Source organism: Branchiostoma belcheri, unplaced genomic scaffold, assembly GCF_001625305.1.
Source record: "Branchiostoma belcheri isolate BF01 breed outbred unplaced genomic scaffold, Haploidv18h27 scaffold1, whole genome shotgun sequence".
Taxonomy (NCBI): Eukaryota; Metazoa; Chordata; class Leptocardii; order Amphioxiformes; family Branchiostomatidae; genus Branchiostoma; species Branchiostoma belcheri.
The window spans coordinates 9,900,566-9,916,580 of record NW_017802379.1 but is presented as its reverse complement, the minus strand read 5'-3'; the positions used below and the strand labels follow the sequence as shown (position 1 = coordinate 9,916,580).

Below are 16,015 nucleotides of genomic sequence, written 5' to 3'. Positions count from 1 at the left end.
GTGCCATTTGCTCAACCCTCATGACCACGTAGATTTCATAATGAAAAGAACTTTTTTTTTGCAAAACTTTTTTTTTATTCGCACGCGCGCATCAGTTTTGGGGCTCCCGGAGGATGTCATCCATATAATCAAATCAACATGGCCTAAGTTACAAGAAAAGTGTACTATCAGAAGAGTTGATTAGCACATAAAACCAAAGTTTTTATAAAGCCCTTTGTAACAGAAGATGTATCAACAGTTTTGGTTAACTCTAGTGGATGTGCTTTCTTCATGATCAAGGTCATACATGTAGAGAAAAGTGTTGTCAACTCTTCTGATGTTCACAGGAAGTAAATGCGACCTGTGTTCTGACAACCCTACATGTTCAGCTACTCAACCTATGTCCGGACAACCCAAATGTTGGAACATAGTAGAGGAGTCAGAATATTTAGGGCTGTCCAGCATGTCGGGAGAATGTACTGTGCCTGTGCGAAACCCATAATGTATTGTGCATCTATTAGTTTTCAAATGTTGTGTCTGAAAAGATATCATCTGCAATGGGCAAGATTCTGATGGAACGTTGACCAAACATTCAACAAAAACCATGTGAAAAATCTGCCAGTGCAGTGTACAAAAATAATTTTTTGAACCACGGCAAAAATTAGGTTGTCCATCAGAATTTTAGGTTGCCCCACCTGTAAGTTACTCACTTTCCTCAAATTAAGTAATGTTACATACATACACACTTTGTAACCCTTTGACAATATTTCTAACAGCCTTTAGTTAACTGATACTAGTAATAGCCATTAATACCTAAAATTAAAAAGCATCTGCCGGATACAGTGGTGCAAGCCAAGTGGGCATGATTTTTTTTGGGGGGGGAGGGCATTCTTAAAATTCAGGAAGCACACTGGGCTACCTAGGTTCAAAAATAGGTTGCCCCAAGTAAAATTTGGTTGCCCGGGGCAACTGGGCAACCAGGTACTAGTATTTTGCATGCTGCAGTGGGTTTCTCACAGGCGCAGTACGTTCTGACAACATGCTGGGGCGTCCTCCAAGCAAACGGTGCACTTGTACCAACCTTTCGAGCTGTCGGCGCCGGAAACTCTTCCCAGCATCTGACTGAGCGCTCCGATGAAGAAGATGAGTCGGAGTTGGCCGATGCACATGGTGACGACGCTCCAGAAGAACGCCATGGTGCAGATGCTCTTGGACAGCGGGGGGATAGCTGCAACAGGATGGGCTGATGTCAGCACCCAAGCCGACAAGGAAAAGTGCCAGAAGGGAGCCAGTGTTAGTGTGAATGGTGAAAATAAAATAAAAAACAAAAGAGTGGATGAGAGAATTAGAAAAACTAAAATAATCAAGGTGAAAATTATTATTAGAAAAAGGATGGAAGTAAATATGATGAAGTGAGTGAAAGATTGGCTCTTTGGAAATAGTTCATGCAAAATGAGTTTATGAATTAATGAAGATGATAGTAATACAAGGTGTCATTGTGTTATTGCCCCAGAGAGAAAGCATTGTAAGAATCATATTATGTTCACATTCGGAATGTCTGATTGGGAAACAAATTATATGCTAACAACATGCATTATGGAAGCTCATTTATCTATCAGTAGTATCTGTAATTATTGCAAAATTATAACTATGACTATGTCTGGACTTGAGATGAATGAACTAAAAAAAGGCATTGTTTCAAATGTTTTTTTTATGCATAACTGAATCAATCAATCAATCAATCAATCAATCAATCAAAAATGATTTATTGCTAAAAATCACGAACATTGCAGCAGAGAGCTGAATTGCGTTCAAAGAATGATGTACAATCATTTTAAAAACCTTAGCGACTACATGTGTACACAATCTCGGAATCAAATTGTGGTAGTAGAATTGCACGTTGAAAAATATTTACACAATATTAGGTACATTTAGCTTAGTGAAATTCAAATTTTGCTAATCTCATTCATATAAAATAGCTTGAGTTGATATTCTAAAAATGATATTCAGAAATAAGAGTTCTCCCTCACCATTGTCCACAGAGCTGTAGTCCATCTCCAGGTTGAGGTGAGAGGTCATGGTGGGTCCGCCCTTCTCGTCGATACTCAGTCGTCGGCCCACCGTGGTCACCATGCCGTAGAAGTGCTTCCCAGTCAGTTTGTGGTGGACACCAAAAGGTCTTAACACAAAGAAAAAAAACAATCGCATATAAGAAATAAGCCTAACTGAACCTCGCTTTTCGCCAGCTCCCAAGTTAGTCCGCAGACTATCTAGGGAGCCGGACAAGAGCTTGGGTTTCACTGGCTAGTAAGAAATATGAAAGAAAATGAGACACATATGTTGCAAAGTTAAGTTATTTTTTGTGCTGATCATGAAGATGAAATCATAGTCTTGAAATCTTGAAATGAAGATGAAATCATACAGTCTTGAAATCTTGAAATGTTTGCAGTTTAATTTTTGCAGTTACCCTTCCACTGTGCATTCACGACACTCCAAATATGTGTCTCTAATGTATTACCATTGTGCATGTATGACCGAAATGTTCCAATCCCAAATAAAAAACATGTAGCAAAAACCTCTGTACATCTTCCTTCTATTGTCAATAAAATAACTGAATTAGCAGTGCCATGCGAGTATGCAATTCCTTCTTGTGAATTCTTACATTGATCAATACATTATTTGATCAGTGGCAACACTGTGATTTCCAATAAAGAGATCTTGTACATTATATTCCAACTCACCTGAATTTGATTCTGAAGTCCATCTCCTCAGGACCAGGGATGGGTTCCTTAGGCACGTTGAAGTAGCAGTTCAGGATGACGAAGATCATCAGTCCGGCATAGCAGAAGAACAAGGTGTCGAAGGGAATACCGAGATCGTACAGACCCTGAAAGGCAAAAAAAAAGAACTTTAAGTTAGATTTAAGTTATTAGTATTTCTTGCTGATTCTAGTATGCATTTTCCCAGTGGTTCCCATAAGACAACAGGCATGCATATAAAAAGCAGAAAACGAAAATGAAATGAGATATGAGAATAAGGAAATGAGATAAATTTTTCTGGGACCTTTGACCTAACTTCCTGTCAGCGACTCCTTGGAGACACTTAAAGAAAGTTAGATCGAAGGTCCCAGCCACCCATCATATAGAAATAACTAAGAAAACACAAATAAACAAACAAACAAACAAACACACAGACACACTAAAAACAAAACCTCCATATACACTGAGGTAAGTTACAAAAAAACTGACCTTCATAGCTGGGAAGACTACAGCCGAGGAAGCGTACGCTCCCACAAAGAAGCTCATCATTGTCCCTCGCTTGTCCCCAAACAGGTTGGTGACCTGGAAGCCGGTGAAGACGTGGACGATTCCGCTCATACCGTTCAACGATACCGCGGGGAAGAGGAGAATAGACAACTTGGCTGAGAAGAAAAATATGAAAAGTGTAAGTATCAAGTGACATTCACAGAGATGCACAAACAAAACTTGCTATGACAAGCCCTAAATTTTAAACCGATTTTAACGTTAAATGGTTAACCGCAGTAACTGTGTAGGTGGACCTTCCTGTCCATCTGTGGTTATAAAATCTCTTATAAAAAAATACTTATGGACAAACAAGCAAACACACACACCAAAAATAATGCCTTCCCCTCCTTTCCTGCTACTTAACAGCATTCAAATACTAATTACAGACACACAAGAAAACACACAAAAACACACCGAAAACAATACCTCCATACACGGAGGTAATACTAAGTAATTAATAACACTTACTTCTTGATGCAACTGCAAATAGTACACTGGATAATCCGAACATGGCACTGCCAGCCATCCTGAGGTTCCTGGACCCGAACTTGTCCATGAACATCCCAAGAGGAAAAGTCATTCCGCTGAGTAAGAAAGATCCGATGGTATAGGCCAAGTTCAGTCTCTCGTCCTGAGCGATACAGCCTTCCTCCTCCATGGGCAGAATGACAGTCATGTTGTCTGTGATGTTGGCATCGGTGATGTTGAGGTAGTCAGTATCTACAGAGAGACCATAGAATAGAGGTCAATGTTACTAGCAGTGCCCCCTACCAACTTTACGAAGAACTACACTACTGAAGAGTCCAAAAGTTGTTTTTCCACAGATTATAATTTGTGTCGAATTCCTTTCTTGTTCCCAAAGCAAGCTGGGATTCACAAAAGCCAAAAATCTGAAAGTCTTCTCCTCTAAACACTTTCTGCAATGCACAGATGGTTGTATGACGTATAGCAGTGCTCAAATTGGTTGCCAAGAATGGCAGAGACAAGAAGGAAAATTGTGTCTGGAAATTCTGATCCCGTCTCATCCTTCTTTTTCAACATAGAGAATCCTTATTATCATTGGCCAGACAGGGAAAACGAGATTCGTTCTTTTTCTTTTATTCGAAAGCAATACAAAACTGCCCCTTTCTAAGTTTCGATCTACTTTGTTCCTTTTTGTGACTTACAAAGAAATTTCTCTTTGTACGGATTTAGTAGCTCTTCAACACGATAGTTTAGTCTGAAGGAAGACCCTGAAGTAAAAAGGTCGTAACCTTTGATTTTGGCATGACTGCAAACGCTGGTTACTTTCAACACCACGATAAACTTTGCAACACATGTCTGAGCTTCTCTGTCATCTTCGTGATACCAGGATTTTATACAGGATTACGAATGCTCTTGAATTCTCCAAGTGTTCAGACACAGTCTAAATGTCAGGGTCCCCATTAGCCAGTCATTACAGGGTCCCAATCAATCATTAGCCAATCAATAGAGAGGTTAGATAAGGCGATAGCATCTGTTTGTGTCATGTCTCTCTTTCACTATGTCCGTTACAGTCCTAATGAGCACCACTGCCTTTTTGTTTCTTTGAGCCAAGTAATCTCACTGAATTGATTCCCTACCAACAATTTACTTCAGTTACGTCACCACATGCGTGTGTGGCATGTTAGGCCCTAAAGGGATTGTTATCCTGCCTTAGAAAATTAGGCTTTACACCCATTATGAGACAATCCATTCTCTTCTTTTGCGGTCTCTTTACTCAAGAAGGTCAAATTATTTTAAATCTTCAAGTCTTCTGCTCTAAACAATTTCTGCAATGCACAGATGGTTGTATGACGTACAACAACTTGCTCAAATTGGTTGCCAGGAATGGCAGAGACAAGAAGGAAAATTTTGTCTGGAAATTCTGATCATTTTAAACCTCCTTGCTTTATTCTAGCATTGACTCCTCCAAAGAGCAGCAGACATGAAATTTACCGTAAATGACAGCCTGTACTCCCCGGTAGGATTAATATTTGAATAACACAAAGCTACCAGATGGGACAATAAAGCGTATAGGAGTCGTCAATGTGTGGTTTCAAGGATTTCTTTCGAACAAAAGACGTCTGAGGGCTGGAGGGTGGTTTAACAAATAAAGCAGCGGTAGGGGAGCGAATCAGAAGGGCTACAGCTGAACTAGGCAAGACACACTGTTTACAGGGTCTACACAGGCCAGCTCCTTGGCTCTAGGGCCAACATGCACTCCCAAGAAAATGTTACGGTAACCACAGCTCCCTTGAGTTAAAACTAGAGGGTCTATATAAATTCAGGGAAGCTGTGGTAAAATTTTGTTGGCCAGGGGGACATGTACGTTGGCACTAGAGCCAAGAATCTGGGCTGTGTGGGCCCTGGAAAAAGTCTGGCACTCAGACTAAACCAAGAAGGTCAACTGCCAACAAGTAACATACGTCAATGCAGATTTATGTCTTGGAGCATGTCTAGCTGTTTCTCAGGGTCAAGTTGAGAAGAAAACATGCCACTCGCTCAAGAAATTTTAGAGAAAAAACATTTGTCATAAAAAAGGATTAATTTTTTTAGTTTAAGAGCTTGGCTAATTATTTTTGCTAATTGCTCTATAATTGAATTTGTCTCTGTCAACATTCTTTTCTAATTTAAAAAGGAAAGTTTTAAAAATCCAACAGGATACATATTACTAGGAATGACAATAGAAGAATCTGTGACTAAATGGACAGTATATGGTTCAGTCCGACTGTCAAATAGAAACAGATATGGAGAAAGTGGAAATCATTATGGATAATTGTTCATTCATAATTCGTAACTGGAACTTAATGGTCTCTGTGAACAGGTCACCGAAGAAAGACACAGAAAACATTTTAGCCTGAATCAATGAATTTTCTACTTCAGCAACTTTGGTTGACCAGGTATTCAGGTGATTATTTTACCTCGAATTCTGCTGAAAGCCTTTTCGTCAGGCCTGGCAAAACATGCATATCAGTTTCTAGGAAAACCACTTGTCCAGCATCTAATTCTAACTCCTTGGGAAGTTAAAACCCATGAAAATAATACTACAGGTACCAATGTTTGAATTCAACTGCCACTCACTGTGACCTACTTTTAAAATGCGTACTGGTCACTCATTTGAGAGTAAAACTAAGGGGCTCAATACCAGATCTGCATAAATAAATATCAAATTGTTTACGAGGAAGGGGATTGGTCCGGCGCTGTCACACCACGGACTATAAAGGGAAATCCAGTCCACTATGTACTCCAATATAATTGATGTCAAGTGAATTGTTGATGGCTGGCTTAATGAATTTTAGATAAAATTCATGATAACACTGTGCTGTTTTGTTATGATTTTGACTAACCTTGGAGGTTATGTTCTCTTAGGTTAAAATACAACAAGCCTTGAAAAGATGCTTAATTCCACTCTAGTCTAACATCTCCAAAAACTTTCTATGGATTCCTAGCCTTTCAAGTGCCTGACAGACAAGATTTACAGTCTGAAGCACAACATGTGCTGGTCAGTGACAGCAGTAACAGGCACAAGATAAACAAGATTGAATTATCTGTCCTACATGCAGGCCTGTCAGAGAAGAAAAATGACTTAGGGCAGACCCACTACTGGCTGGGGCAAACCTAATTACACTGGCAAGACTGTCATCCTTCAACCAAGTCATACACACAAGTCCTACTGCTGAAAAACTTCTGCATTTGTTTCAGTTCACAGTCTTAAAATTTAGTAAACTTTGCCAAGTTTGCTGGACATCAAGAAACTCAATCCAAGTTTAACTTTCTCCTTGCTGCTGAACCCATAACCGATACAAATTTGGGTGTCCAATGGATACCTTAGCAGGCTGAGGGTTAGTTTAAAGAACTAAAGGCAAGACAGGACTGTTTTTAAACAAACACACCCTGGTATTTAAATCAAAACTACAACTTTGAAAACTTTCAACAGGGGGAATGGTTTGCTCCTTTCCAAATCTTTATAAAACATTATTATACGTCTTGCAGAAAACATGAAAGAGTACAGTATTTCAACTTAATCGGTTAGTGACTGGGATACAAAGGAATTGCTAAAATGAAAGAGTACAAAATTTCGACTTTTATATAGATTAGTGACTGGGACAAACAGGAATTGCTTAAAGTCTGTTTTTCAGACATTAAAGGGTCTGTTACCTCAGAAAGTAAATAAGGAGTCAGTTTGTAATCTTAGCGCTGAAAGCTGAGTGACACATGAGGGGCCCCACGGATTGAAGCACTCCATGGGCTCTTAATTCTGACAGGTGTGGTTACCCCTTAAGGTTCCTGTCAGCCCATTGGTGGACCCAGGGGGAGGGTTGTGGGCAGTGTAAACAACAACACCGTCCTGGATTGACCGCTTATCTGGTTATTGGCAATACAGGGGAGCTGAAAGGTTGATTTTATCGTAGGTAAACAGAGATGTAGAGTTTGTCTCTAGACTGAGTCACCTGGTTGTCTAGGCAAGGAAAACAATTTTAAGGCCATGGGGAAAAATGAAACAAGCCTGGGTGCCAGATGCTGGCGTTCATAAGCGATAGATTTTTTTTTTTTTGTGGGAAGAAGTCCCAATGTCCGCTAGAGTATCCGCTGCTCAAGCCCTGGCTGCCCAAAACCCTTTAGCTGTCACGCCAGCGGACGCCAAGACGGCAAAAGATAATTAGAGCCAGTGCGCCAAATCGGGGTCGGCGGGGCATATGGCTTCCCTCGCCGACCGGGTTTTCTCTCATTCACGGTAGGGGCTGGCACCCAGGCTAAAACGAAACTTACAAGAGACTGGTATTGGATGTCCAGTATGGCAACTTTAAAGAAAACACCCATCTACTTACCAGCTGGATTAAAATTTAACTCTTGATAAAAAATTTGTGACTTTCTATTTGACTACTATTAAGGCAGCGATTCAGATTTTTTCATCAGTTTCACACATTTTTTTTCCATTCATTGGTATATTGTGCCACCACCTGTTTTTGCCATTAGAGATAAGATTTGTAATCAACACCACACTGTAGAGATGTTGTGACTCTTACTTTGGACTCAGGTTTGAAGTTTTGCAAGTCTACTTGGCAAATTATGTAAGTAACCAGAGATTTGGGAATTACGAAAAGGTACTCAGCGGATCATTTTTTTGCTTTTCGGAGGTTTTCCCACAAAGAAACTGCTATCAGATGGCTTTCAAGATCAGAGCTCCTTGTCTATATTAATAAACAGTAACTTAGGCAAGAATTGCAACATCCCATGTCACTAAGCATGAGTGAACAGTCCCTTTATTTCTATCATCTCACTTTCTCAGGGATTCTGTTCAGCAAAACATCTAATCTCAAAAGAGAAGGGCTAGCAAAGGGTTTTCCATGTGAGACAAAGATAGCACAATTCCCATTTCAAATCCCAAAAATCATTTGCGCAAACACCCCTAAAACATCCATAACCTTAGAGATTCCAAAAATGTTGTATTTTGAATTTCCCGTAAATATCCTACTCCTTTTAAACCCCTACACAGCCTCCTAATCTATTTAGACCCAAATCTGCCTAGCAACAGCTTTGTGGCCAGTGGAGAATAACAGCCTCACTCTGAGGCTCATTATGCATAATGAATGCCCTGGTCGGCTGCCATTTGGTGAAGAAGATTGAGAGTTGTTTTTCACAGGCTGAGCCTCCCTGTAATTGACAAGCTGGAATTATTCCCTGGGGCGTAAAATCAGGTGTGCATGAAAAATTGCAGTATCAGCAACATCCCTTCTCGAAAACAGCAAGATGGGATAGAATGACATGGTTGGATGTAAAGGAAATTTGAAGGTAACCCCAGAAAAATTTCTTTCAATGAGGTTTGTGAGGGCAACAGTTCAGCAGGCTTCAGAACCAGTTGGATCAAATATTAGATGACATGCAAGGAGATGTTGGTCTGCTAAACTTAAAGTACACTTTGCTGCTCCCAAACTGGAGTACTCCTTTAGCAGACCAACTCCCCTGGCATGTTATCTGTCTACTTGGCAAATTTTAACTCTTTCCGGCCACTTTTGCAGAATTTAAGAGGTTAGAATTTTGGAGCAGAGTGTTCTAACTCCATTTTGGTTATATCATAATATGCCACCTTGATGTTACCGGATTAAACTGGGGATACACTTGTTTTTTCCACTGTCTACACATCTAGGCTGAAAAACAGCAATCCAAAATTTGGCACCACCAGTAAAAATCTACTGCGAGAAAAACAAGGTTGACCTCAAGGCCAACGGACGACAAGACAACTGGCAACTTTACAAGTTTAAAATAATACAAGGTTTGCCATTGGTCTCTTCTGGTAAATCAAAATGCTGTGCTGTATGATCTGTAGCCAATGTTTGTATTGGTAACAAGCGCTAAGCCTAAGTAGAAACAGTATCAAGATTTTCCCCTTGGTTTGGCAGCAAACCACAAAAAAATTACACAAATAAGGCCTGAGATGCAGATTTTTGGTCCAAGAGAGGTGCCAGTTCTCAAAATAGTTAGAAATGCAATGGGACATATAGCTAATATGATTATGAAAATGACAAAAGACATTAAAAACGAGATCTACAAGAAAGTATATGACTGTCTACCTATGAAACTCTTCTCCCTACTGCCTAACCCCAAAACAAATAAAGGTTATACCAAATGGCTACCTTTAATATATATAGCCATCTGACTACCTCCTACCACAGTCCCTTCAAAAGTACATGCTTTACTTAACCTACTTGAACCTAAGAAACCACATAAAATGTTAAGAAGCTTAGGCGACTCTTTCTTCTCAATGCCCCAGAGACCTGAATCATAGCAACTAATGACTAGGGTTATATGCACAGGTGGGCATTTATTGAAAGAAACCAGTTTCACCATTATCTCTGTGGCCTTTTACATGTAAAGGTCTTTTGTCGCCTGGCCCTACGACAAAAGAGACCACAGAACAAACAGTAATCCAAATTTGTGACCACAAAAAAATATCAACTACACCAGCCTTGGAATACCAGGTCCTCACTTCATTTACTTACTGCTGAGGACAGCAGGTTTTGCTTATGAATATTCAACAACTTCCTTATTTGGCGAAGATCCGAGCTGCGCGATGTGTGGGCATACAAGGAGGTTATTGTCTTAACCGCAAGTAAGGTGTGTTCTTTGTCGAAACAACACCGTTGGCCAATCAGGTTACAGCGTGTCTGGGAAAGAATGTTACCCGAGAAGTTTGTTCAGCGAGTCATCGAGTCATTGGGGTTCCCTGTCTGAACATGCCCCCGCTTTTTTTAAGTGACACGCAGTCCTTTTCTAGCTTTTTAAAGATCTCTTCCATATAGTAAAATGAATCAGCTTTTGTGTCAAAGTTACATTTAGCTTTCTGATAACTTGTGTAACAGTACATGCTACACAAGAACAACAAAAATACAATGTTAACTTCCTAAGTAACAGGTAATTTTAGTCCAATGGCCTCCAGACCACAAAACTTGACCAAAGAAACTAATGTCTAATACGGCACTCAAAACTTGTACATGTCACTACGAAAACACTGTAACGGGGGACATGATTTTTGGACAAAGCGTTTTTAAAAACAGAAAACCAGATGCGGCTAAATGGAACATGTATATCTCCATGGTACAAGTGAAAATTTTGTAAGGAGTGTCTTCAAATGGAGACTTGACTACTACGACCAAGTCGACAAGACGTTGTTTCTTACCTTGTCCAGAGCCGGAGCAGAGCTCTAGGTAAATTCCTTCCTTCTTGAGCATGAGGACAAGAGACCCCCAGCCAAGCAGGACTGCGGAGAAGAGAAGGTTCTCCAGAATGGCGGTGATGATGAGCCAGTAGCGTCTCCGCTGGGCCGTGAACAAACATGGTGCCATCTTGCTCGTTTTATTCCTATCAACTCCTGCAAGAAAGAAAAAATTTTAATTAGTTAAAAGTCTCTTCTATTGTCGGTTACAGAGAAAGCTTATTTGAGAAAAAAAGCTCCAGAAAAATAAGACAGAATCAGTGTATTTATGGCATACAAAACCTCTTTCCTTTCTTTTAGTTTACCTGTATCTCTTGTGCACTACAGACCAGGTGAAACTTTCTTATTTCTCTGCGAGGTCTTTTGTTTCAAAACCCACCTGCCTCAACCACTGCCTTAGGCAACCAATCAACACACAGTTTACATTGTCGTGTTGTTACACGCCCAATTTGGTGTATTGCTCTAATGCTGTTCAACTTCTTATGACACCTACCTAAAAATTTCAGTGATATCATCTTCAAATACAGCAGATATTCCAGTCTTTCTGCAGTCTTCAATCCATAAAATGTAGATTAGGCCAAGCACCAATACATACATATTGTAGGGTTTCCAATACATATGCAAATTTACCTGACACTTAAAATGAGGGTTAATTCCCTAAATTTGCATTTTTCCAACAGTTATGTCTGTTGTAAGAAGTAAAGGTACCGGTACCTAATTCGTTTTTTAATTCCTAGTGTGTTCTAAGTCATACATTGCCTGGAAAAGGATGTATTTCCTCATGAATTCTAAATTCAACACTAGAAAAAATTCAACAATAGTAACTTCTTGGCCATGTCTCTAAAATCACATTTTACATTTGAAATCCCCCCCCCCCCCAAATGTTCTGCCTTCTGAAACTACCATATTCTTTTGTATACACTTGCCCATAAAATGCACCATGTAGATTGTGTCCTTTTGAGTGAAAACAGCTGTTATTTTGTTGCTGACCAGCACAAGCTACCTGTCTCGGGTGATTGATTTGTTTTTGTGACTCCTTTTGTACTCCCAAAATAAAACTAGCTGGGTCAGCAAAAACCAAAACAGCAAGCGTCTTTGGTCAGTTTCTTTTTGTGTAGTAGACTTCATGATTTGTCCCTCCTCAAAATGGAAAATTAAGTCTTTTATATTCATTTTGTTTTGCATTAAATGACCGAAGGACACAAATTTCACATCACTCTGTGACTCAATTTTCCAAAGGTTTCTACCTAAAGAAAGAGGCATTTTCAAAAGTTAATTCTAGTTTCTAAAATCATTACACTGGCATTTCATCTCAACGTTTTCAGGAAAAAAAAAAACACATCTCAAAAATTCTGCCCATTTTTTGCAATGGATTGGGAAGTTCTCAAGTAGAAGAGGTGCAGTGGCCAATGCAATTCAAGGCGGCATACATATACAAGTTCCACCCAACCACATTTTTATTGACTGGAAGCCCGGAAAAGCCGCTTGCACGCAAGCTCCTTTCTTTTGTGGGGACCCAGAGCCTAGATATGGAGGCTCAAGTCTGGATAAAAAGGGGGAAGTGCGTTGTGGGACTGCCACGGGCGTTGTTGGGGGAAGCCGTCAGCCTTATCGTCCTGGCCAGCTGACTGCCAGCTGGTCATTAATAATCCATGAGGATGACGTAGGTTGTTTTTCAGTTTTTGGGGGAGCTGGAGGTCTCTCCGGCGCCACAAGTGGTCGGACTGAACCAACTCTGACCTAGATTTGCTTGTCTGATCCAGAGGTTTCTATTACATTTATGCAGTCGTCTAACGTTGCAGTTTAATTCTATCCTTCATATGAACAAAAAAGTCCGCGGACAAAAATACAAAAACCTAGCAAAGATCCTTCACGATTTGCTTCATTATTCAAAATCCTTCTTCCCAGGACATTATACAGATATAATGTCCTGTATAATGAGGGTCTGCATGGGGGGGTCCTGGCAACGGTTAACGGTAAATTCAGCAGGGCCGATAACGCTTAACGGTAAATTCAGGACGGCCGGCAACGCTTAACGGTAAATTGACAGGCTTTTTTTTTCGAGCTGCACTGGATTTGGTATCTCGCTTTGTGAGAAAAGGTGATCACTGACAAAATTACGTATACCTAACATGTAATGAAGCATGCATTAAAGGTATGTGTTGCCCACCTGCCCTGGCCCCCTAGTGCGTCCACAAATACCGGGGTGTCCGAGTCGACTTCGGCCAGCTTGCATTTTTTCAGTCTGCCCAGTTTTACCGATGGATTTTGAGATCGTAATCTAGGGGGGTCCGGGGGAATGCTCCCCCAGGAAATTTAGGATTTTTAAGCCTTCAAAAACGCAATTTCCCGCATTTTGAGAGGTAAATAATGGTGTTGAGAGTGTTTGTCGGTCCTTCTGATGTTTTCATATTTTACTCAAGATTTTTGTTAATTTGCCTGTCAAGTTTGCATGACGGATTCGTTAAAAAATTCTGTAACTCTCCGCAAACCTCCGGAAATTGAAGGGTAAACTGGTTCTGGCTAGAGCGGAAGGGACCAAACGCAGAAGCGCGAGCAATGTAGAGGGGTCCGGGGCATTCTCCCCAGGGAAATTTTGTATTTTTAAACCTTCAATGACGCATTTTCCTGAACTTTGATCGATAGGCAAAATTAGGCGTAACGAAGAATTATTCATTAACGCTTAACGCTGAATTCAGGATGACAAATAACGTTTTACGTTGAATTAAAACGACCAATAACGCTTCACGAGGAATATACTGCTAACGCTTAACGTTGAATTAGAGCGGGCCGGCAACGATTAACGGTAAATTAAAATAGCCCATAACGGTTAACGAAAAAGGGCATGCAGACCCTCTATAATGTCCTTGGTTCTTCAAAGCATCCCCCCAGCATGTGGATTAAAAGTTCAATATCGGAAGGATTTCCATCTTATTCCAACGCCAGCCAATCCATATATAATTTTAAGCGGCTCCTGGTTGGATTATAGCGGTGCGACCTTGTGCCAGCGCCGCATACTCCCGGTAACCATACCATCGGGGGCTCCTTTACATCTGTACGGTGCTGAGAGTGTTCCCCACCCGCCCAGTTTATCAGCGAACGCCGGGGAATTTTATAGTGTTGGCTTTGCTCCCGAAGACGACAATAATCAGAAAACCCGGCAGTCTGCCAGAAAGAAAGTAGCCCGTAAACACCCCTTTAGCTGAACAAGGAAGAATGGTTACCAGGCTAGACGCTGGCTCCCATTGACGTCGCTAAAACCTCGATACACACTGCTCAATACCTTACCTGAATATAACAAGGTTTACGGTTTCACGGTTCAATGGGTTTTGGCCGGCTCTTGCATCATATCGCCGGGAGGCCGGTCTAGATCCACTGCGGTTTTGTTACCGGTATCAGTTTACGCGCCCAATACGATTCACAAATCCACGACGAACAGCGCTTAAAAATCGGCCAAAATGTTCAAAACAAAACTATCGACTGGGTGCTAAGTGGGACTGAGATGTAAAATACGCTGTCCAGGCTGTCCCAGTTACTTTGCTTTTCTTGTAACCGGAGAAGACGGTAGGGAAATACGCCTGTCACGTTGTACCCACGTACGGTCCAATCCATAATTTCACTGTGATGTCGAAATCACCTCACATGCACATGATGAGTCAGACCCCCTCAATTCATTTCACCTCCACCGCACACGTGCTCTACACCATTCCCACTTTTCCAAAGTACTGCCAATTTTACGTGATCGTTCGACAGATTTTTTAAAACGTACGTTCTCTATAAAAATTGAAGGTTTTTGTGGTGATGCAACAACGTTACCCAGATAGCGATCTACATGGCACAAACAACTTGAAATTTTGCCATCATTATATCCAGGCACCCAGCCAAAGGTTATGAACAGATGTCAGTGTTTGGCGCAAATAGTTGGACCCCTTTATCTAAAGCAAAGCTTGATAAGAGAGAGGGCCCTACCCTGTGCCCTTTACTGTACACAACGCAATTATACAAAGGAAGGGCACAGATACACCCTATGACACCTTTACCTCTCTACACAATAGACAAGCACTGCCAGCGACCGCTTAATACCTCCAACTCCCCCTGTTAGAAACACTGTCTGGACACCCAAAAAGCTCGATGTTTTAAAACATTGTTTCCAGCGATCTATAGATAATAGGCTACCAGCGGAGATAACTGGTATAAATGTCAGGTTCTTGAAAAATAGCCGAGCCCAAATCGCCCGCCATTTTTCATACTGACGACTACTGTCATTCACTTGCCGGGCTAGTTGGCTGACAGCGCCGCTGGCACCGGTATCGTTGTAACATAGAAGTAAGGTTAGGATCTGATAGTTTTTAGAAGTGAAACGCAAAGATATCTACTGGATCTTGCTGTTGAAATGTCTTTTCTGATTCTCAATCTCTCTACTATAGACCAGCGGTGTGCGAGCTTCCATCCTATGTTCACGTTGGCAGTGCAGTGTTCGCACACACACGATTTCACCGTTTCGCTACAACTCGCTAAAATACCTCTAAAAGGGGGCAAAAAAATCAAGGACTTGCTTACCTTATATTAGAAACAGCAACAAAATTTTCCTTCAGTATGAGGCCGCCTTCCTTCCCTGTCGAAGACACAGTTCGACTTCCTTCGCCCGGCACTCAGTACTCACTCTCAGACTTGCAGTAGGCAAGTGGGCTCCTCGAATGTACGGTACGGGACATACGCTACCGCCCGGCGCTGATGTAATCCTCCTCATTTATATTCACAGCTGACAAGGAGATGCGTGCGGTCTGATTGGTTCATTTTGTGGGCGTCGTCCCGATTGGCCAATAGGAGGGCTTAAATTTCCCCTGCGTGAAACGCTAGCCAATGTGTGTCCCGTGATGGGACAGGCCTTTATGACGCCCCCGCGAGGTCTGAGCTAAGCGACGGGGCCTGGCCCGTGGATTGCGCAAGCCGTCCTTCTGAAAGAGGAGTGTGAAAAACAAGTTATACATGACGAGGTTCTATAGAAAAATCGCCT

The 16,015-nt window shown here is 41.2% G+C and overlaps 1 protein-coding gene across 4 annotated transcripts in view; it reads right to left on the bottom strand.

Annotated features, from left to right (window-relative positions):
• LOC109479843 (large neutral amino acids transporter small subunit 4-like) overlaps window positions 1-15,767 on the bottom strand; it is a 21,813-nt gene extending 6,046 nt beyond the window's left edge. For 2 of the 4 annotated variants that reach the window (XM_019782066.1, XM_019782158.1), the window contains exons 1-7: window positions 15,559-15,766; window positions 10,963-11,154; window positions 3,753-4,004; window positions 3,228-3,400; window positions 2,721-2,866; window positions 2,010-2,158; window positions 1,061-1,207 (exon numbers count right to left, since the gene is read on the bottom strand). In XM_019782066.1, the coding sequence (XP_019637625.1) occupies window positions 1,061-1,207; window positions 2,010-2,158; window positions 2,721-2,866; window positions 3,228-3,400; window positions 3,753-4,004; window positions 10,963-11,128 (1,033 nt within the window). In that variant the 5' untranslated portion in view covers window positions 11,129-11,154; window positions 15,559-15,766. Of the gene's footprint in view, window positions 1-1,060; window positions 1,223-2,009; window positions 2,159-2,720; window positions 2,867-3,227; window positions 3,401-3,752; window positions 4,005-10,962; window positions 11,155-15,558 lie in introns of all 4 variants that reach the window. The other 2 variants (XM_019781911.1, XM_019781991.1) reach the window with 2 other exon arrangements.
• Between the last annotated feature and the right edge of the window lie 248 nt (window positions 15,768-16,015).